The sequence below is a fragment of the Eutrigla gurnardus genome (genome assembly GCF_963514095.1).
Source record: "Eutrigla gurnardus genome assembly, chromosome: 10".
Lineage (NCBI taxonomy): Eukaryota > Metazoa > Chordata > Actinopteri > Perciformes > Triglidae > Eutrigla > Eutrigla gurnardus.
The window spans coordinates 6,969,905-6,991,864 of record NC_139924.1 but is presented as its reverse complement, the minus strand read 5'-3'; the positions used below and the strand labels follow the sequence as shown (position 1 = coordinate 6,991,864).

The following is a 21,960-nucleotide window of genomic DNA, read 5'->3' as shown; positions in this document are numbered from 1 at the left end:
TTATATTCCATGGAGCATTCTGCAGCCATATTTTATTTCATAATAAGGATTTAAATAAAGAAAATGATCAATACGTTCTCAAATCAAGCAGTGAGAGAGGTAGAGAGAGAGATAAACAAGTTACTCTTTTTTCCCTTTCTTCTTTTTATCTGAAAATCGATGTCGTTGTTGCTGTCCACCTCCTCGCCCTGATCTGTTTCCTTTTGATCTTCGATCTCCCCACACTGGCATTGGTGGTTCGATTTCCCCTGGGCGCCCTCCTCTGTCTGGTACGCTGCCCATCAACACCTAGTGAGACCAAAGAGGAATTAAAGGCCATCTGTATTCTGAGCCAGTGAATCACAGGTGTGGTTTATAACCATTACCAGCTGTACCTTGTAGATGGGGGTTGTTTTTCCAGCCTTGATTGGCTCAATGAAGAACTGATCCTCTCTGGCTGCGATCAGAAGAGACAGAGAAACTCGGGAGCAGCCGGCGAGGGATGCAAGAGGAGGCACTGAAGCCAGTGCTTCGCTGCGCTCCTATAAATAAAAGACTGATTGAACTGGGAGCTGAACTGAGTAGAGAACAAGTCAAATGACAGATAAGTGGTCAGCAGCAGTATAAATAATGGATTATGTCATTTTTAGCCACACTAGTGGCATGGCTCTGTGTAAGGCAATGTTGGTAGGTCCACCGCTTTAGTCCAGAAATAAATATTGAAAAAAATGAAAAAAATCCAACTCAGCTCTTCTTTGTGTTAAGTGCTAATCAACAAATGTGGGCATGCTAACACGTTAAACTAAGGTAGTGCATGAAATCCAAGTGATCCACTTTGGTATGACTGAGTGCACTACGTTCTAACAGATGATGTGATATGCTTACCTTTTGCTTTTCTCCCCATGCAAATGCATCAAGTGTAACCTGAAAGCGTTTGATCATCATTTGTCTCCGACAGTGATAGTCCCCTGACAGAACTTGATTGATCTTTTTAACTTGCAGCTGAGACAACGAAAGGGAAAAAGGTTAAATTGCTCACATTGGGAGTTACATATAATGTGGAATGAACTGGTAACAGCCGTGGAAACTTACCCACTGCTCAGAGCTGAGGCTGGTGGTGAGAAGCGAGTTTGTCATGACTCCACACGGTAGACGAGTAAGGCTAGACTCCACCTGTATTCAAATAAAAACAATATATATTTTCAGTGCTTCTCAGTTTGCAATCACGACTTATACAAATCTCTCTTATATCAGACTCACTTCAGCCAACACATCTGTAAATTGTGAGGAGGCATCCATGTCAAGTGCATGCAGCAGTAATATCCATTCTGCCTGCATCTCCGACTTCCTTCTGTCCTTGTCATCGTCATCCTCATATTCCTGAGAAAACTCATTGACTTCATGGCTGCGATCTTCAACGCGCTGCTCTTTTTCATGCTCCTCTCCTGTAGTCTTCTCCTCAGGATGCATTTCCTTATGCTTCATTAATCGAGCCGCTTGTACTTCTGATACAAGGAACTCTATAAGGATAAAACCATCAATTTAAGAAGATACACTTTTCATTTAAAAAGCTGGGCAAGAAATGTGCAAATCCATCGGCATTACAATCATCAGTTATTACCTTAAACACACAACGCTACAATAAAACCACTGGATTTCTATTATTACTCACCAGTGACTTTGTTGAGGGCCGACGGCCCCAGCACCTCCGAGGTCAGCACAGTGAGGGGAGACAACATGTTTGACAGTAAAGTTTTCAACTCTCCCACCAGCAAGACATCGCCTGTCCTGCTTGAGTCTAAAAAAAAGGGAAGAAAAGGCAATTTTATTAAACCAGCATATTTTAACAAGTGCTTTATATAAGATGCATGCAGCAATGAGTACCACGTACAGTAGAATACCATAAACCAAATACATTCTGTACAGTACACTATAGTGCAGTACACATCACCCTGTATATTTTCTATAAGAGCTAGATCAATATATCGGCCGATATTAGACTATTGCAGATATATTGGTATCAATGTAAAGTACATGTTGGCCAATAAGTAAAAAGAAATTGCTGTACAGAAATGTCAAATACATGTTTGTGTTGACATGTTTTTTAATAAACAAACTTGTTGGTATATACTTTGGCTGAATCAATATATGGTGTACAATAAATAAATAAATAATATATATGTATAAGTATACTGAGCATCATTGCCTTTGATTAACGGTATAGTTTATTCTATCTTAACAATGGAAGAAAACAAATACAAAACCACAACCCCAAAGAGACTCAAAGCAACAAACACACTATAACTAATGCAGAGTTTGGTTTTATATTTGAAATGTGTCATATCTCTGGTCATTGTCGGGGAGTTTATGTCATGAAAATAATTAACCAGATGGAGATATTATGCTTCTGTAGGAAAATACCACTTGATGAGTTAAAAGGCCCGAGAGGCTGCAGGAGACGGAGGTTTATCATAAAGACCTCGTAGCTCTGGACGGAGAGTCGTCAGCTCCGCAGTCAGCCAGGTGAGCAGCGGGCAGGGAAGTTCATCACAGCTACACCGCGGCAGGCAGCAGCCGCCCGGGTACCTGAGCAGGAGAGGACCGGTGAAATCACCTGCGGCAGGTGGGCACGTTTCCGAATATACCAGAAAGGCCAACATGTCGATACCATATTACATTTCTAACTAGAGAAGAAGGCAGACGAATAAGTGCTCTGAAACCACAGCTAGCTAACTTGTACCAAACATTAGCTTATTGCTATAAGAAATTAAGGTAGTTGACTGCGCAGCAAACAAGGAAGTTAAAAGTTACTCACCCTAAAGCTTTAATAGCTGAAACTGTCCCGAGGCTCCTCTGCATCGTCACTATAACGGTCAACAACTTATATAACGTTCAATATGTTACAGTAAACCAACTCTTCCCAACTCATGAAAGTTGTTTACTGCTTCTTCTTCTTCTTCTTCTTCTTCTTCTTCTTCTTGTTTTACGGCAGCTTGCATCCTATAAGTTGCATTACTGCCTCCTTCTGGTCTCATCCGTTACCTAATTCTCTACCCCTTTACAGTCTTGTATCAGGCGTGTTTATGAATTGTGCTTCTTATTTATCTTTTCATTTACAGTAGTTCACATACCGCCACCTGCTGGCTGGAGTGTGTACTGCTTATTTGATAAATCAATAAAAAAAAGCTTTGAAATAAATACAAAACAAGGTCAAACAATTCAAACTAAATAAGGGAATTACAAATTATAAAATATAAAAAATATGAAAAGAAAAGCAGCTGTATACAATATATGATACACTGCCATATGTAATAAAGAAATATTAAAACAAACAAAAAAAATGAACAAACCAACAAAATCTGTGGAAAAAATTTAGAAACATGCGGAAAGTAAAAACGGTCAGTCATGCATTACCCAACGTACCCAACAATAACATAAGATGAAATAAATAATAGATAAAATCAATAAAAACAATTAAAAGAACGAAAAGGTTGGAAATACATCGAAATTGTGTATTGCTCTTTTGTCCACCAGGAGCCACTAGAGTTCTGTCATGGACGGCTATGTTAACTTGTAAAATAACACTTGTTACAACTTGTAACATACACAATGCAGTGATTTTACTTTGTATTAACATAAAATGTAAAAAAAAATATAGGTCCATAAATGATTTGTAACCAAACCCAAACCCAACTTCATTTATTACTATGGATGTATTAATATCAGCTTCCATCCTCTGGTCACTGATGGATGTAATGATTTGGGCACCATATTTACTTGAGGTGCTCTTTCCTGACAAGGAAAATCACAATATAAAGTGTCACTCACCATGTTTTGATATTATCTTTATTAGTGGTGGCAGCAGTTGATATTCTGATTTTCCTTAATACCTAAACTGTCTCTACCTCTGACATCCATGACTGTAAGCACACACTCTCAGGCAGACGAACACATGCGTGCTTCATTAGTTTAATCTGGATGAGTTGTCTCTGAGAGTATGGCTTCACCACGTGTCACACTTACGGCAACAAGCCCCTCCACCAGGAGCCTGTAAACCGAACAGGAACAATGAAGACGATGTGGCGGTGTATGTCAAGGATTCTTCTTCATTTGCTCCGCAGATGCTGCCATATGTACAGAAGCAACAACAAAGGCCCTGCAATGCGTCAGGATGCTGCGTCTTTTATTCCCCTGACACTGGAGGGGGGGGGGGGGGTTTGACCTTTGACCTCTGGCAAGCAGCCAGACAAAGCAAACAGACACTCCCCTCTCAGTGGACTTGTTGAACACTTGTTGGATGCATGACTGAAACAGTGATTCCTTCAAAGTCATATTTACTGTCACACTTCAAAATATCACGAAGGCCTAAATATAATATATTCTGGTCAACCAAAACATGTTTTTGTTGTATGTGCAGTTGAGATCATGCAGAGTGCAGTGTCCAAAATGTGTTGCAAATTTAAAAAAAAATAATGCTTGCTTAATATTTCTTGTCAGACAAGTTTTATTAGAGTATTTTGTAAAATAATAACAGTTGAATAAGAGTTTGCAAAATGAAATTGTATTGATATATAGTATTATATGGCCAATTTTTAGGTAAATTCAGTGAGAAACTGTTAATGGATAAGATAATCATACAGAAAAGTCTCTTCCTGTAAATTAAGTACAGACAGATCAAAATACTTGATAACATTGATGCAAAAATGATATGGAAATCCATTATTGTCAATGGCTACACTCACTCTCATTCATATCACTTGTCATTTTACATATTGTCATATTGCCCACCTCTAATGTCTAATGTTTACACAATGGGGACACTTTTTTTCAAAGAAGTGCATAAAGAAGAAATAGAATAGGGCAATGTGAAGTAAAGTTTTGTTGAAGAAGCATGAGCTATATCGAGACAAAGCTTTGTCTTGGGTGCTAAGTCATTATTTTGAGATATTAAGTCATTATTTTGAGAATCTCAGTCATTTTCTTGAGATAGACTACTACGTCATTTTGAGAAACAAAGTCAAAGTCATATTTTTAGATACTAAGTCTTTATTGTGAGATACTAAGTCTTTATTTTGAGATACTAAGTCTTTATTTTTGAGATAAGTCTTTATTTTTAGATACTAAGTCTTTATTTTGAGATACTAAGTCTTTATTTTTTAGATAATAAGTCTTTATTTTGAGATACTAAGTGTTTATTTTTTAGATAAGTCTTTATTTTGAGATACTAAGTCTTTATTTTGAGATAATAAGTGTTTATTTTTTAGATAATAAGTCTTTATTTTGAGATACTAAGTCTTTATTTTGAGATAATAAGTGTTTATTTTTTAGATAATAAGTCTTTATTTTGAGATACTAAGTCTTTATTTTGAGATAATAAGTCATTTTTTTAGATACGTAGTCATTATTTTGATAAAGTTTCTGACAGTGGCGGAAATGGGTTTCGATACGTCACACAGGTGTTTCCATGCTTTGGGCTAATTTTCCACGATAAACCGGTAGGTGAGACCTTGCGCGCGGACAGGTGTCAGTCTGCTTGGTGACGGTCGCCCAGGTGACCGAAGCCACATCCCCCTGGAGACGAGCAGTCATCTGCCGTGACAGACGGAGCGGCCTTCTGTGCGCGCGGAGCTCGAACCTTTCAGCGTCACCCGCGTGTCATGGACGGACACCTTCAGCTCGTCTCTGCGGCTCCTTCGTGTCTCTAAAACGCCGCTGGTTCGAGAGGCGCGCTTCACTCGACTTCCCTGTGATGGCTCGGCTGGGCGAATGGAGCTTCAAGTCCAAGAGGATGGACCTGGAGGAGGATTTCTACTTCGACTACGGAGCGGAGGAAATGGCAGACTACCGGGACCCCGGTGAACTTGTGGCTGCGCTGAAACAAAAGGAGGAAGAGGTTATTTTGGCAGCCCAGCTGGGAAACGCGTTGCTCCTGGAAAACCGTCAGCTGAAGGAGCGGAGCGACAAACTTCATGAACAATACGCAGACAGGCTTGAGGTAAGACTGCTTTTATTTATTCGTTACAGCTCAATGCAGGTCACAGAGCAGAATATGTGGTTTGAAAAGGTTTCTCGGTGTTGTATGAGTTATTGATTGATTTATTTTTCTTATCAGACAGCAACTTTGAAAACAAGTGAATCCAGCACAGACAATCCAACTCCACATACAGTAGGGTGTATCTGGGAGAGCATGCCAACTGGTCTTTCTTCTGAAAGCAGACTAACAAATGGCACTGATTATACTTTAGATAATAACAATGTTTGTATTTATTTTATTGTTATATGACCAAGTGACAACTTTAAACACTAATTTGTGATAATTTGACAAAATAAAGGAGGAAATGAACTGATCCAGTCCATAAATACAATGTCAATATAGAAGTAATCTGTAGGAAATCTACTGTACATAAGCTGTCATTCACAGGGAGAAAGCCTCCGTGTAAATGTATTAAACTCTTCGACGAGGGATCAGGTGCTCTCATTGTTCTCCCTTTCTATTGTGTTGTTCACTGACTGCAAAAGTAAGGAATCAACAAATAAACCCGATGCCGACTGCAGTGAAGTAAGAGGCAACGGGTGAAATGAGGCTGTCTGCTAAACTTTGACACTTTGGAGTGAAACTGTTGCACAACATTACACACCTGAGCAGTAACGTCAGACAACATAATGGCCTCCTTGCCGTTCTCAGGGTGGATGTTCATTCGTCTTATCAAGTGTGTCTACGGCTTCAATCAGCGATTTGGCAAAGTGCAAGGAAGACGTGGCATGGACTGATCTGGACTGATCTGTCAGAGAGATAGTTTGATAAATTGTAATGTTCTCATGGAATGAAGGTCTGCGACGAGCCATTGTTTTTCATTATGGCTTATATTTCTGAATTAATCATTGGTCTATAAAATGTCATACAAATAGAGATGAATATGTTTCCTAAGGTTGAAGATCATGTTTTAACAGATATTGTTTACCATCACATAAGACACAGAAACAGAGAATGAAAAGCAGTGTTCCCTGAAAGAAATCCTCAATCTATGAATCGGCTACAGTAATGGATACATTTTCTATTGATCGACTTATAATGGACTAATGGTTTCAGCTCTTATTGGAATCTATGAAAACAGTTTTGACTGATATGTACAGTAGAATATCAATGAAATCCACAGCCATTGATTTAGATTCCACTTGTCTTACATTTCCCATGATCCTTCACAGCTCTGAATGAGCCCATTGTGTCACTCAAATTCCCTTTTAAATCAATGGATTGCCTGTTGCCAACGAGGACGATTCATATTGTTTCAAACCTATGTATAAACAGCCTGCGTTGAATGAACTGCAAGCATGGATCAACGTTTATCTCCCCCCCCCCGCTGCAGGAGCTGGAGCAGGGCAGGCATGAGCTGCGGCTGAAGCTGGAGGGCTGCCAGTCCCAGTGGGAGAGCCAGGTGCTGGACCTGGAGAGGGATGCCAGGGAGCTGAGCGCCCAGGTGGAGCGGCTCACCGGGGCGCTCGGCGAGGCCGAGAGGGACAAGAGTCGAGTCGGGCTGGAGCACGGCGAGCACACTCAGCGGCTCAGGGAGCAGCTGAACACTGTGAGTCCAACACCTGCGTTACTAGGCTGGGGTTTAGATCGGTATATATCATGATACAGCATGTTTTCTGATAATTCATATAAATAAATGCATGGTCTATATGAAATAAGCACATGGTAAAGCCTATAGTTTGTGTATTCCTGCTTTATTTAGAACTTAAATACAAATTAACTGATTTTCTAAGCATGTGTATCTGGATATATGGTTTCATCCTGATATGATTCCATTGAGAGACGATCAATTATCGTCGCCCAGCCCTGAAGGTGTGTTTTTGGTCTTCTTCTGTCTGAACTATATGCTATATAACTCAAAGAAACCTGAGTTAAACTAGATAAGAGGGGACTGTCACCCAATCGTCACGCTGACTGATACCCGAGTGGTTTGCAGGGAACATTGAGTTTCAGTCTGACTCAGAGTAATCTGCTCTAGAGCAAGGCCAAACTCTCAGCCTGTTCACAGACTCCGACAAGGCTGGGACCAGATGCTTTCTTACACAGGTTTGATAAAAAAGGAAAGCTTAAAAAAAAATACATCTAAGCAGGAGAGACAGAAGTTGGTCCCTCTGTACCCAAGAGACAACGTTGTTTGCTTCAGGCAAATGTTCCTCGCCAGAGTGGAGCTGAATGGAAACGATATGTAAAGAAGAGGAGCAGTGGAAGTTAATGCCATGATTTGATTTTAGGGGGGGGGCATCAAAAAGCAGCAAACCATCTTTTTCCAGTTTCTCAAATGTGAAGATTGTCTTTATTGTGATGAAGTTGTAAACTGAATATATTTTAGGTTTGTAAAAAAACAAGAATTCTGCTGGGGCTGTAGTCAATTGTTACGGTTAAGCAGTTATGGAAATTATTAATAGCTCTACATGAGAACATTATAACTTATTATTATAGTTTATCTAGTAACATGAGGTTAATTTTTAACCATGTGCTTCACTGGTTACATAATGGATAAGATTCTGACAACATTACAGCTTATTCAAGTCTTTATCAGCTGTAAGTGTAAAAGTCAACATTTATGACCTGCGGTGTTCGATCCCGAGGAAGCAGCGCTCGCTGGGAGAATCAAACCGTAGACATATTAATGTTCTGCTTCTTATCAGTCAACGCGGAGGATCACACAGCTGGACACCCTTCAGTAATTTTCCAGCCTGAAAAAGTCGGGAATGTTTTGCTCATGTTCTGCGTTACACATGGCCGATTACTTAGCGGAGCACTTCCTTGTGTTGTTTCAAAATGATCAGCAAAACTGGAGCTGGCAACGTTAAAAATGAATCCAAACAACGCTGTGCACCTCACAATGAGTCAAGGTCCGCAGAATAAGGAACTACCAATGTCTCCCCCCCTCCTGCAGCCGGCTGAAGCACTTACCGAGGGAAACACACTCCCTAGAAGTTCAGGAAAAAGTCAATTTAGATAAAGTTTGGGCTGTTCAGGGAGAAGGAAGGAACTGTTTTATTTGCATCGGTGTAACTCTGGACTCTGCTGTGGTTGTAAAAAGCCAGAAGAGAGTGTGTGGAAGGAAGGAGAAGCTCCATGTCTGGGGTGTCTCTGCCAGACGTGGTGAAGGGTGCCGGCTCTGCCGAGGTGAGTTGTGCCTGTGTTGCTGTGATTGTGTGTGTTTGGTGCTCCCACAGGGATTTTGTTTATCAGTTTCTCAGAGACTCAGTTGATTGTTTGCTCAATAAAATGGTAGGAAATAGTGAAAAAATGCCCAAGATGATGCAAATGTCTTTATTTATACAACTAACAGCTCAAAACTAAAGAAATCAGCATATATTCACATTTGGGACCACAATACAATGTTGGAACCAGTAAATATTTGTTAAAAACAACACTTTTAGATCATTCCTGTCTACACTGCGTCTCTTATGGGTTGTGGGTCGACGTGAAGTGAAGCTGTAGCGGGTTCAGAGAGCTTGAAACGCTACATCCTAAGTGTGAGAGTAACCGGAGCATGTCAGGAATCCGGAGGCGTGCGTCTGTAAATCGCACCGCAGAAATATGAGCCAGAAAGAGTTTGTCCGTTTACCAGCAGCAGCGGAGCAAAGCTCTGATGTGAGAGGAAAGACTCGTTGTGACTCTCCATCCTGATGCATTTGAGGAAGCAGCTGCATAAAAACAATGTTGACGTGTGCCAGAGTGTCACATGGTTCCCTGCTGACTGTGTCGACAGTCGCTGAGGAAAGTCGGTGTTAAAATATCAGTGTTGAGTGACATCAGGGGTGTAATTTTCTTCTGATTATATTGCAAATGTTATTATTGCTGCAACTTACACTCGATGGGAGAAACCAAATCCAAGCATTAATGAGTTTGTCTTATGTCTGATGAGCGTCTTTGTTTATTTATCGCTTCACTCAGTGAATGTGTAACGATAAAATCTAGTAAAATCTGATTCCGAGGAGCTGGAAAGTTACGACATGATTTACTCTGAAGGGAAGGAGAAATGAGATTTAGACATGTTTCTGGTTTAGTTTGACGCTTGTGCAAGAACATGTTCCTCAACTTAACCTTATCAGTGTATTAGAACGTAGGATATAAACACACCACATAAGAAATGCCAGACCGGAGAGGGAGTGGGATTATTGGATGATATGCAGAGAAACGATTGCCCAACTTTCCCAGCAAATCTTCATCATATTTTCTTGGGTAAAGAGAACTAATCCGTAAAGGTGAGTTCAGGACATTCGTTTGGACCCGTGGAAAGGTGAATTCAGTTCAGTAATTTATGTTTATACCAGCGATTCAGACTCGGTGGCAGAGTTAACAGTGAATCTGAACCACAGAATATCAATCAAATAATATTCAGTTGTCGCTTTTATTCAGACAGGTGTTTGTAATCCTTTGTTACGCTGAAATGATTAGTCAATTAATCGATTCATCGGTCAACTATTTGCTGTAATTTTTCATCCAAAAATACCAAATGTTTGCCTGGGCTAGCTTCACTGTCATGAAAATTGTGTAAAATGTTATAATTTCCCAGAACCCCACAGTTAAGTGAGTAAAAAAAGTATAAATCTCAAATATATTAAGTTTTTTATCACATGACACCCAAAAGCATAAGATCCAATCTGGAGAATCATTTACTTAAGAAATGAATATTTGCTCATCCAAAAAGTTGGCGATCAGTTTTCTGTTGTTGATTGATGCAGCAGATTAGTTGATAATTAAAACAATTATTAGCCAAATATGTCGTCCTTTCCCTTTTCTTTTAAAAATGATGGTAAATATTTGTTACTTTTTGTTTTTGTGTCTGGTTAACAGACGAGAAACACATCACCTTTTCACCTCCTGCTTTCCGCCCAGTGTCACATGATCACCTCCCCTGGCCGTAGATCAGTGTGTTATTGGACGACTGTGACAAATCCCTCACTGTGAGGTTTCCGTTATTGTAAAAGGAGATGCCTGAATTGAGGCAAGCCCCCGTGACCTCTGCCCCCTCTACCGGCATCACGCAGCTCACGGACAAAAAGACAATATACATTGGGGAGAGATATAAATCTTTCATTTGCGTCCTTTGATGTTGCCCCTCATATCCCATCATCCCAGGGGAAAGCCGTCTTGTCTGTGAGCTCCCTGAGGGGCTGGGCTGTAGCTGGGGGAGTCAGCTGTTAGATACCGCAGCGTTTGGATCAGTGGAGGCCCGAGGCTTGGGGAGGGAGGGGGGGCCATGAGAGGGGATAACATCTTTGTGTCTCTACCAAATGGAGCGTCTCCTTCCACTCCTGTTTCGGCGATTCTCAGTGGGTCGCTGCCTCTTTTGTGGAGAAGGGGCCCGTGTTGACGAGGCAGCGGCGGTGAGGTCTCTCAGACACAAACGTTCGTCTTCAAGGACCCTCTTCTCATCCTGCGAGGGTGTCTGCAGGCCAGGTTTTGTTTTTGTCCATCAGTGCCGGCTTTACTCTCATCACACACACACACACACACACACACACACACACACACACACACACACACACACACACACTAATTTCAGCCCTCACGCCTGCCTCGCTTCCCCTGTACACTCTTGCAAACACGTACAAGCAGCCCCTCTCCACTGCACCCTCATGATGTCCCAAGTTTGCCCTCCGCCACATTGTTGTCTAATGTGGCGTGATGATGTCACAGACAAGACCAAGATGCCCTCTGCTCCATCTGCCGCAGAGGGTGGCCTTTCATCTTGTATTATGTGGCGGTGATGGGACCTGACAGGGGCCCGCCAAACTGCTGAGTAAGGGGAACTGAGCCCCCCCCCCCGACCAGGACAGGAGGGTGGGAGGGACCGGGATAGCGACGGGTTGGTGTTCATCGGGGCTGCAGATCTGGTAGCACTCCAAAGATCCCTGCTAGTGGGTCACAACCAGCCACAACAAGCAGCTGTTATTCATAACGAGTAGAAATGTGAAAATGCAAATTGACCCAATATGACATGTAGTTTGTCAGATTGGCTGATCATTAATGTTCTTTTCATGGTTGGATGATCACAGGAGTCATGTTGCTTCTTGTTTGTGGTTTCCAACCTTTCTCACTTGTGACCTCTTTTTTTTTTTTGGCATTATCACCTTTATTGTGCAGTTTGACAAATAAGAGACGGACAGGAAATTAGCCTGGCAAACATGTTGAATAATTGCTGTCATAATTTTGTCTTTCTTAGCCCTTTAATCTTCTTGTGACCTCTCAGATTTTATCTTTAGACCCCACCAGGTTTTCCCAAGCTGGGAACATTGGAAGCATTAACGTTTCTTTTCTTCTGAAGAAAAAACATCTCATTTTATCTGTGCTGCATGGCATGCAGCAATAAAACATACCAAACACATGTTTAGTTTTAGTCAGTCGGGTATCATGTTGTGCTTCTTCTCATCTGGGTCCAGATTACAGGATTTATTCCTGCTATATATTTGGCTATTTTAAGTTTCTCTTAAAGCTCATCCCTCAGGCAAGCTTTGTTTTGGAGTTTCAAGTTGACAGATCCAAATGTAGGACTTTTCTTGGCCATAGATTAGATAGATTTCTTGGTCAAAGCAACATGTTTTTCTTTGCTTTCACTCTGTTTGTGAATCTCATGTGTGTGTGCTTTCTCTCTTGTGTGTATTTGTGTGTTTGTAGGCGATGGAGGTGGAGAGAGCCATGTCCAGTGAGCTGCTGGCTCTGAAACAGGAGCTCCAACAGAAAGGAAGCCACAACAGACCACAGGACGAGGAGCTGATCAGTGCCATGAGGGAGCAGGTAGCTACCAAACACTCTGTATGTGCCTCTAAATGCTGCAACCACACCGGAGCTCAATCCGAAATGTGAAAACAGCACGGCCATGCAAAATGTTTCTCTTCATGAAAGCATTGTGTACAGACAGGATGACCAGAACACACCAAACCCTGTGTGTGTTCTGTGTCTGCGTGTCTTTGACACTTACAGAGGAACATTTGGGCTGAGAGTCTCTGTGTGGTTTCCAATACAAACACATGAAAAACAAGTAACCGAACAAATCTGAGCACGGAAATTAAGCTGATAGAGATAAAATGAGACAAACCATTAAACAGAAAACGGTACAAGGAAAAATACAACCAAATTCAACAAAAAGGGGGAATTTCACAATAAAAGTCATTTTTAGTTCCAGCTATGTTTCTTTCTTTATATTAATGAAAAAAATTTGACCAAACTTCACAGATCTTCACTTAATAATTAGTCTTTTTGATTAGAGATTCAAAGGAGGCAATATAGCCATTCATATTAAGAGACCCATCTTTCAAAAGCCTGCCAATGCAAGTCAGGATTCTTGTTGGGAAACCCAAACAAAGGTTTTAATTTGATATTGATATGGTGTTATGCAAGGAGATGTGGGTTAGTTAGTGAGAGCTTTCCTTTCCAAGAAGAAATAATAATAATTTCTGCGTTTGTTTTTCAGGTGCTTCGTCTCACTCAGAAGGAGCAGGTGCTGGAGGAGCGTTTGGAGAGTGTGTGTCGAGAAAACGGCGAGCTGAGAGCGAGTTTGGCCTCTTTACACACTCGCCTGGCTCTGCATGACCAACTCAAGCAGCAGCACAGCCAGCAGGTAAAAACACAGACGAGGCAACACAAAACCGCGGCCGTGTATGAATGAAAGAGCCTTTCAATAACAAAGGGGATTTCTGCAGCCTGGGTTTCGGCGGGATTGTGGCGAGCATTGCTAAACAATCACCTCATCCCTCGTCATTGTAACTTTCACTCGCATTTCTGGATTCCACTCATGTTCGTTTAGTTTCATGTTGGGCTGCAGGCTGGAATCTGGCACGTCAGGATTTCTGTCCTTCTGAACGTTTAAAGTTCAGTAAAACGTCTCTTCTGAAGGCTTTTCAAAAAGCTCACATGCCCTTGGGTGAAAGTATGTTTGTGTTGTCATACCCCTCTCTCTGTTTATCTTCAGTGTAATCTGTGTAGTCACAGCGTTGTCTTCCCTAGCATTTGTTGTACTTGTTGCTTATCTTTTCTGCTCATCTTTTTTTTTCACACTTTTGGGCCTGCAGATTATTTTCATGTGTGTGTTCACGCCCTTCCTTGTGATTTCAGCTTGCAGGGGCTTGGCAGGAAGTGGAGGCGGCCCGGGGTCGCTCTCAGCAGCTGCAGGCGCAGGTGGAGGAGCTTCAGGAGGAGGTGTCCCTGCAGGAAGGCAGGAGCCACGGAGACGCCTCCCTGCTGTCCGAGCTGGAGAGCAGCCTGGAGACGGCGGGGCTGGGAGTCGGCAAGGAAGAGGTATTAAAGCAGGTCACTCACCGTCACCGCCAGACTAGCACTCAAGCCAGAACAGGAGAAAGCTTTGGCTGAAGTCTGATTCTATATTTTTCTCATAGTCAACAAATCCCATGAAAACCCCAAAACCAACGTTTGTTCCTACGAACAGAATTGTCTTTGTAGCCAAAGTGTGATATCGCTTATTCTTCTGTCCCATAGAGCTCCATTGTCCTGTTAAACACATGAATGAGCCACACTGTTGGGCTGGGTGACATGTTCCTTTATAACCATGAACATGGGCACTGTAGTTTAGTTTGAGCCGATCTAGCATACGCTGTCCTTGTACCAGAAATACTCACTACAACACCAATTGGTATTCATCCAATTTGTATGCATTTGTATACTTGTAAACTCACCCTAACTAAGATTCACAATCACCAAAAGATATGCATCCTCATTCAGTCAGATCCATTTTGGGGTTAAGATAAGAAACAGTTGAGTGGGAACTCCACAGTGATCATTTTACACACCAAAGTATGTTGACAGGTCTTGGGAAAAACTATTTTCCAGGAAATATACCATGTATATCAATTTCATGATATAAAATGATTTTATATGGTGATGTTTTAAATTCTTCTTATAACACAGTTGCTGTGAATGATGAATGAGAGTAATGATGCAAAACAAATACTAAATAGAGGCTGTAAAGTACTGTAACGGTACACCAACACTGGAATGGTTTGGTTTGGGCTGCACTGACTTGATCTCCACTCTGCGGTCAGCAAGTGTTAATTTGGGCTCGTTCTATTGTTGTCCTGCCCACAATGACTCACGTATGATTTGAGGGGAAATAGTTTTCCTGTGATGACTGGAAACAAGAATATTATTATATACTTTTGTGAAAGACATTACAGTCACTAAAAGACAAAAAAACCCGACAGAACATTCTGTGCAAGTTCTCCGTGACATGATGCGACGGGAGGACGTGTGAAGCACCTGATTTTCAAAGTGAAACCTTCACAAAGACTTATGAGATAGGACTTGTTTGCTTTGAATTGTGTCTGGGTTGGAACAGGAAAACTGACTGACAGTGAACCAAAGTCCTTTGATTCTCACTCTCGAGGTATTGTTTGGTTCCAGCAGGAAAATGTGATGTTTAACTGAACTTATGAGTCACTCAGCACACTTCCTGCTTGTCATAGCAACAATGCAGGTTCATTATAATGCCTTCAGCATTTATACCTGCGTCTGTGAATGTATCATATAATATTATGATTATTACATCATGAGATCAGTATCATCATGTGATATAGATATATGACTCAAGGAAGTGAAATAAGGTGATGAGGTAATGCTTGTGTGTCCCAGTGTAAATAATTGATATCACTCTAGACTCTAGAGTTGTGTGTGAAGTGTCACAGGGAAAGGAATACCTTGTTTTTGACCCAGTTTTTGTCAGTAGTGGGTTACTTTCTCATTTACGTCTCTTTTAAATGGAGGCCAAATATGCAGCCTCCGAGCAATAACAAGTGTTGTGAGAGCTAACCCTTCATGCTAACCCAGTTTGGCCCATAAAAACAGAAAAGTTAATAGTTGACACTTTCCAGATCAACATGCCTCCTGTTCTGTTCCCACTCAGATAACACAAGAAATGGGGTCAATCCTTCAGTTGCTGCTCCCACTGACCCGGGAAGTGAACAGCTCAGGGAGGTCAGAGGTCACGGATCAACAGGAGGACCTGCAGGCCGTGCTGCATCAGCTCAAGGGGGTGGCCCAAACCCTGGCATCCAGCCCTCAGGTGAGCCACAGAATGAGCAAGCGGAACAGGAGGGGAAATGCAAAAAACAAAAGGCTGACCTTGTTGTTTGAAATCAAAGGAGGACAGGAATAGTAGCAACACTGTGGCTTTTGTTATCCTTGTATGTTTGAATCGTATATCAGTATCGTACACATAATAGAGTATGTATGTACAAAACTCCCAGCTCTCAATGTGTCCTTTGTGGGAGTATGAGGTTGTCTGTTCAGTAGGCAAAGGCGATAAACACTGGTGTGTATTTATTATTTGTTGCTTTTTAAACACAGCTCGTTAGGACTTTCAGTCTTAGGCTATTTATTCAGGCGACTTGTCATTTTTATGCTGAATTAATTATTTCCAAGAAAGTGTGAGTTGTAGATTAAATTTAATCAACTAATCAAATAATCAGGACTGCAGTTTATGCACGTCTTTTTAAAATGTCTTTATTATTTCACTTTTCATTATACACATTTAACAAACAACAAATCCAGACATTGAAATGGATACAAACTAATAATAAAAATAATTGCATATAGGAAAGAAGAAAAAAAAAATATATATTACATGTCTTTTTTATGCATCACTGTTGTTGGGAGACAACCTTGCATCTCTAGAATGTAGGTTTTATGACCCAGAAAAGGACCACTGCACTGAAAGAGTAACTCCCCTCTTGTTTTTCTTTATTAGAGGTCAAATCATTCCGAAAGTTGCCTCCTCACATTCCACATGAATCAGTTAGTCTATCTGCCCCCTAGTGGCTGTCAGCGTCACTACAGTGTTGTCTGAGGCATCCTGGGGAAGGAGTGTGTGTCCTAGTTCTTGCAATGGATGCCAATGAATTGTTGCAATTGATAGCTCATATACTTAACTGAGCCTCTACTTGCCGCGAGCAAACATATACAATTGTCCAGTTGTGTCTCATTGAATCGAGACTCCAAACAGACATTTACTATTGTAACTAAATATTCCTGCTCACCCCCTTCCTCCCTTGGAGCACCTTGCAAATAGGCCAACACTACAGAAGCTCCTTTTGGGTGTAAATCTCTCTGAAATGCATGACCGACACCTGATCTCTTTGTTAACGTCTGTGTCCCAGGTGCTGAATCAAGCTTTTGTGGACAGGACCGGTGATCAGTGTGGGAATCCGAGCGCAGCACGGGAGCTGAGAGATCAGGTAACCCAGCGATGAACGAGCCTGTCTGTCAGGGAGGAGCAGCACACATAAGGGTCCATTATTTTAGGATTTGCTTGTGTTATTACTGACCGTGCTGCTGTCACTGTAATCCATCTTATTGACGTAGACAGTTTCAGGGACCTTTGATTCATTTTCACCTCAAAAGAGTGCTGGCCTCCAGCATTAACTGGTGTGAATAAATATAATAGTACATAAATTAAATATTTATTTTGCGGTTTTAAACTGCATTTTTTTACTACCACCCATTGCTTTAGTGAGCCTACATCAAGAGTGTAGTCAAGTATAACATTTTAATTAGTAAAAAAAAAGCTTTTTATTTTACCATACTACATTTCTTTTGGTTTTTGTCATAAATTGCAAAAATAAAAATCCATTAGGAAAAAACCCTAATTGGCTCTTCACAAGAAGCATTAGAAGAGTAAAAGTTGAAGAAAGTAATTTTAAAAGGAACATTTAACTTATAGTAAAATGAAAATGCATTTATTGGATGATACACAGATTAACAGATCGATATGTTTCACACAGTGGACTAAACACAATTTCTTCCTCCTGCAGAACGTCCAGATGCAGCAGGAAAACGCTGAGCTGAGGCAGAAGCTGCAGGGTGTGCAGGAGCAGGCTGAAGTCGTCCAACAGGCCATCAGAGACCGAGATGAAGCCATAGCCAGGTGAGAAGCTCAGTTATTCCCCTTCAGTATTCTCCCTGGTTGTTTGTTTTTGTATAGAAAGCTACTCTCGAATTGATTCTTGTAAGTGACTTAAGTGGTGTCATCGTTTCTTTGTAGGAAAAACCTGATGGAGGGCGAGTTGGTGAGAAGTAAAAATGACATGATGTGTCTGAACAACCAGTTACTAGAAGCCATCCAACGTAAACTAGAGCTGTCACAGGAACTGGAGGCCTGGCAGGTGAGAGCGATTTGTTCATCCCATTCAGTCTACTGTATCCTAAAACACCTTAAAACATCTCTCATGCTGTCTCTTTGTCACAAACTGCCTTACATCTCCTGTTTTATGAAAAGCCTGGATATGAGCATGAATGCATTTCATTTAAGCCTTACGATTTGTATTATAACTGATGAAAAATCACCTTTGCAGTTTTTTCTTGTGATAATTGACAAGACAGGAGACGGATGAATCTCAGTTTGTTGTCCTCAGCGGGAGGTCAGGGACAGATGCAACCATCTCTCTCTCAGCTCTGTCAGTTTGGACGAGTATGAGCAGCAGGTGTTTCTGTCAACAAGTCCTTCTGCTGCTGCATCATTATGCCAAGCAGAGCCATCTGCCTGAGGGTCTGATCTCTCGTATTTTGGTGAAGATAATGCAGATAATATGTTGATGTGGAGAAATCATCTTTGTAAGCTCAAAGGTGTGAACTCTAATTATGCTCAACAGTAATAAATAATCATGTACAAAGCAGACACACAGAGCAAAATAGTTGTTAGGAGCTCAGAATATAGTTAAGTGTCGGTGATGAAGGCATCAGCAGGCAGATGGCTTGTTTTAGTATTCAGTCTTGTGCCCTCCATGGCTTGGAGCTGAATCTGCGCTACATCTTTAAATTCCCTGAGATTTATGACTTTTCCTGAAATTCTCGTTCTTGTAAATCTGGTTCTGAAAGGTGCTGCAGAAATAAAGTTTACTTTAACACACAGAGACAGGATTGAAAACCCAACCTCCTCAGTACCCAAAAGATAAGGCTGTTGATTTTTCTAAATGTCTCAAATTACTCAATCCCTGAGTCTCTCTACTAAAGAATTTAATCTTTATAAACGGGTCACACATACATAAATTCACTTGAAAAACCGGCGTAGTAATTATCTAAACAGCAGGCAAATGTAGTTTTCAGCAAATGTTCTATTCACTGCAGCAGCAGACTACATTACCCAGGCTCTTTGTTATCATTGAGCACTCCAGTGCAATGTTGTGTCTTAATAGTGTGTTTTTACTAGTTTTTATAACAATGGAGCTCTATGGGACAGAGGAACAAGCTACACTAGGAGTTTGAATAATATGAGGCCAGTGTTGACAGCGTTGAGTCCCCGCTCCTTCGACTTCCTACTCATCTCCTCTTCCTCCCCACCTTTCCTCAGGACGACATCCAGATCATCATCAACCAGCAGCTCAGGTCCCAGCAGCAGTTGGAGCATCCTCAGAAGAAGTCCACCAGCAGCATGTCCTTCTTCCGCAGGCCCAGCAAGACGGCCTCCACCTGGACACGGCAGCCCTCCTCCTCCACCTGGAGTTCAGACGCGAATCAGGGCAAAACCCAATCCCCCTGGAGGGACTGGTTAAGACGGGGGAAAGGGGCGAATAATGGACAGTGAGTGCTTTACCCCCCTCCCTGAGTGCTGATTAGAAGATGAGCTGGAAGTCACAAGTGCTGCTTCCTGTGCATCCCGTGTGGTGAAAAGAAGCCATAAAGACACTTCATTCAATTCAGTGACGAACAACAGAACCGCAGCAGATAAAGACTTGTCAAAAAGGCCCTTACTTACACATTTCACTGAGAGGCTGAGCCTTCCGAAAATCAAAATTGTGACAACCTGGAACACTATTTTTGTCCCACAGAATTACGTTAAAGGGTTTGATCAAGACTGTAAATACTGCGCCCTTTATGAAATGTTGTAGATGTTTGTCTGAGACTATCTCTGAGACTGTGGTATTCATGGTAGATGCAGATCAGTGGAGAGTATTTGTTCAGATTATTTAATGCGTCAGATCAATGAGTATGGTCAGGAAATAAACGATCAAACTATTCATTTGTAATGTGATTTTGCATACCAAGTTTGAGGTGAGAAGTTACATATTTGTAATGTCTGCTTTGCTCAAAAGCTAAATATGTAACAAAACAAAGTTGATTGTAATAGAAACACTAAATGTCTTTGTGTACACTGAGATAGCTATTGTTTTTTACAATTTCATCTGTGTTCTCTGAATGATGACTTGGTGTGGTACGAGTCTGTGTATAGCAGACACATGTGTGTATGTTCTGTGTTCAATATTAAAGCGGCTCAGTTTGAACTGGGTTGTTTCCTAAGCTGTCTGACTGACTACATCTGCAATGATTCCTGGGTAATTTCATAAAACATGAAACGATCCTTTCAGGTAGTTTTCTTTGAGTGTTCACAGAATCTTTTAATATGATAATCTGAAGTGGGGAGAAACACGCAGCTGCCAATACATCTGGACCAGATAAGTGCTCAACCAGTATCAAGAAGTATTCAACAATGATTTACTCAAGGTGACCTAGTTCTAGGTCTTAATAGATTATCCTACTGTATCTCATGAGATAATTTGATCAGGGAAACACAATAGAATATAAAACTGAAAAATGACTTGAATATAGAGTGCAAACTCATTTTCTTCTGTACAATATGAAAATGCAGCACTGGCCCCAGGATGACCATATACTGAGATTGTGTGACAAATACATAAGTGTCTATATTATATAGAGGATATGAACTTAATGCAGAGAGCCTTTAAAACATATTCATCCTCCTTGACATTTTATGATGCTGCAATTGGTAATTGAATTTGTCCTCAGTTTACACACACACACACACACACACACACACACACACACACACACACACACACACACACACACATAAAGTAATTTAGTTGGTTAATTTCAGTCATTTGTAACTTATAAGATTCAATACATGTGCCTTTCTTGCATTAAAAAACAAAAGGATATACAAGAAACAACAGGACTGAAAATATGTCGGCCGAAGCCCTGGCTCATTACACAGGATATCATTTTGCAGGGTTAGTTAAATGTTTACTGCCTTGCAGCATGAGGTGGTGATAACATATCTACAGTGATTGATAGGGTTAACTTATGTAACTTTGTTGAAATAATAAACAATTAAATGACTTTACACACAGTCCTCTGTGCTTTTTCCACAGTTACACATGCTCAAAGACTATCACTAGCTGTCTCTGTTAAATGTCTGCTTTAATGTGTCTAACTATCTTCTTCGTTGCTTGTGGAATTGTGACTGTGGGTTTGGTAGCATGGAAAAAGTTGGAGGACCTGGCAGCTAGACAGTTATTTGAATAGGTCATAACTAAATCAAATCAAATCACATTTATGTCTACAGCACATTTAACACAACATGAGCTGGCCAAAGTGCTTTACAAACACAGGCAGAATAAAGTAACAGAGGAGACAATAAAAATGTGCATACAGACAGATATCCCCTCGTGTTTCAAGACCACCTCCATCGTGCCGGTGCCTAAACACTCCACTGCAGCGAGTCTCAACGACTACCGCCCTGTTGCACTCACCCCCATCATCATGAAGTGCTTCGAGCGGCTGGTCCTGGCCCAGCTCAAATCCTGCCTCCCCCCCACACTGGACCCCCTCCAATTCGCCTACCGCCATAACAGGAGCACGGAGGATGCCATTTCCACGGCTCTACATCTCGCCCTTTCCCACCTGGACAATAATAACTCCTACGTTAGAATGCTGTTCATCGACTTCAGTTCAGCATTCAACACCATCATCCCCTCCAAACTGGTGTCCAAGCTCTGCGACCTGGGAATCAACACCTCCCTGTGCAACTGGATACTAGACTTTCTGACCAACAGACCCCAGTCTGTTAAACTAAACGGCCACATCTCCTCAACCCTCACCCTGAACACTGGCGTTCCACAGGGCTGTGTGCTGAGCCCCCTCCTCTACTCCCTCTTCACCTTCGACTGCACACCTGTACATGGCTC

General features: G+C 41.4%; 3 protein-coding genes across 4 annotated transcripts in view; 1 reads left to right on the top strand and 2 right to left on the bottom strand.

Annotated features, from left to right (window-relative positions):
• The window catches only part of psph (phosphoserine phosphatase), a 178,342-nt gene that overhangs the window by 15,227 nt on the left and 141,155 nt on the right, over positions 1-21,960 (bottom strand). The gene's annotated exons all lie outside the window — the stretch shown is intronic.
• LOC311019764 (protein FAM98A) lies at positions 16-2,930 on the bottom strand. 2 transcript variants are annotated; one of them, XM_084019335.1, is made up of 8 exons: positions 2,795-2,930; positions 2,459-2,565; positions 1,652-1,777; positions 1,240-1,499; positions 1,072-1,152; positions 865-981; positions 375-521; positions 16-288 (listed from the first exon to the last, which is right to left on the bottom strand). In XM_084019335.1, exons 1-8 carry the CDS (start codon positions 2,836-2,838, stop codon positions 121-123), a joined length of 1,050 nt encoding a protein of 349 aa, XP_083875461.1. In that variant the 5' UTR covers positions 2,839-2,930; the 3' UTR covers positions 16-120. The 2 variants fall into 2 exon arrangements, with proteins under 2 accessions (XP_083875461.1, XP_083875462.1); XM_084019336.1 differs by lacking the exon at positions 2,795-2,930 and having other exon boundaries at positions 2,401-2,537.
• Positions 5,591-20,278, top strand: LOC311019913 (BICD family-like cargo adapter 1). Its single transcript, XM_084019574.1, has 10 exons — positions 5,591-5,974; positions 7,347-7,562; positions 12,647-12,766; positions 13,443-13,589; positions 14,084-14,266; positions 15,885-16,043; positions 17,137-17,214; positions 17,791-17,903; positions 18,021-18,141; positions 19,326-20,278. Exons 1-10 carry the CDS (start codon positions 5,729-5,731, stop codon positions 19,557-19,559), a joined length of 1,617 nt encoding a protein of 538 aa, XP_083875700.1. The 5' UTR covers positions 5,591-5,728; the 3' UTR covers positions 19,560-20,278.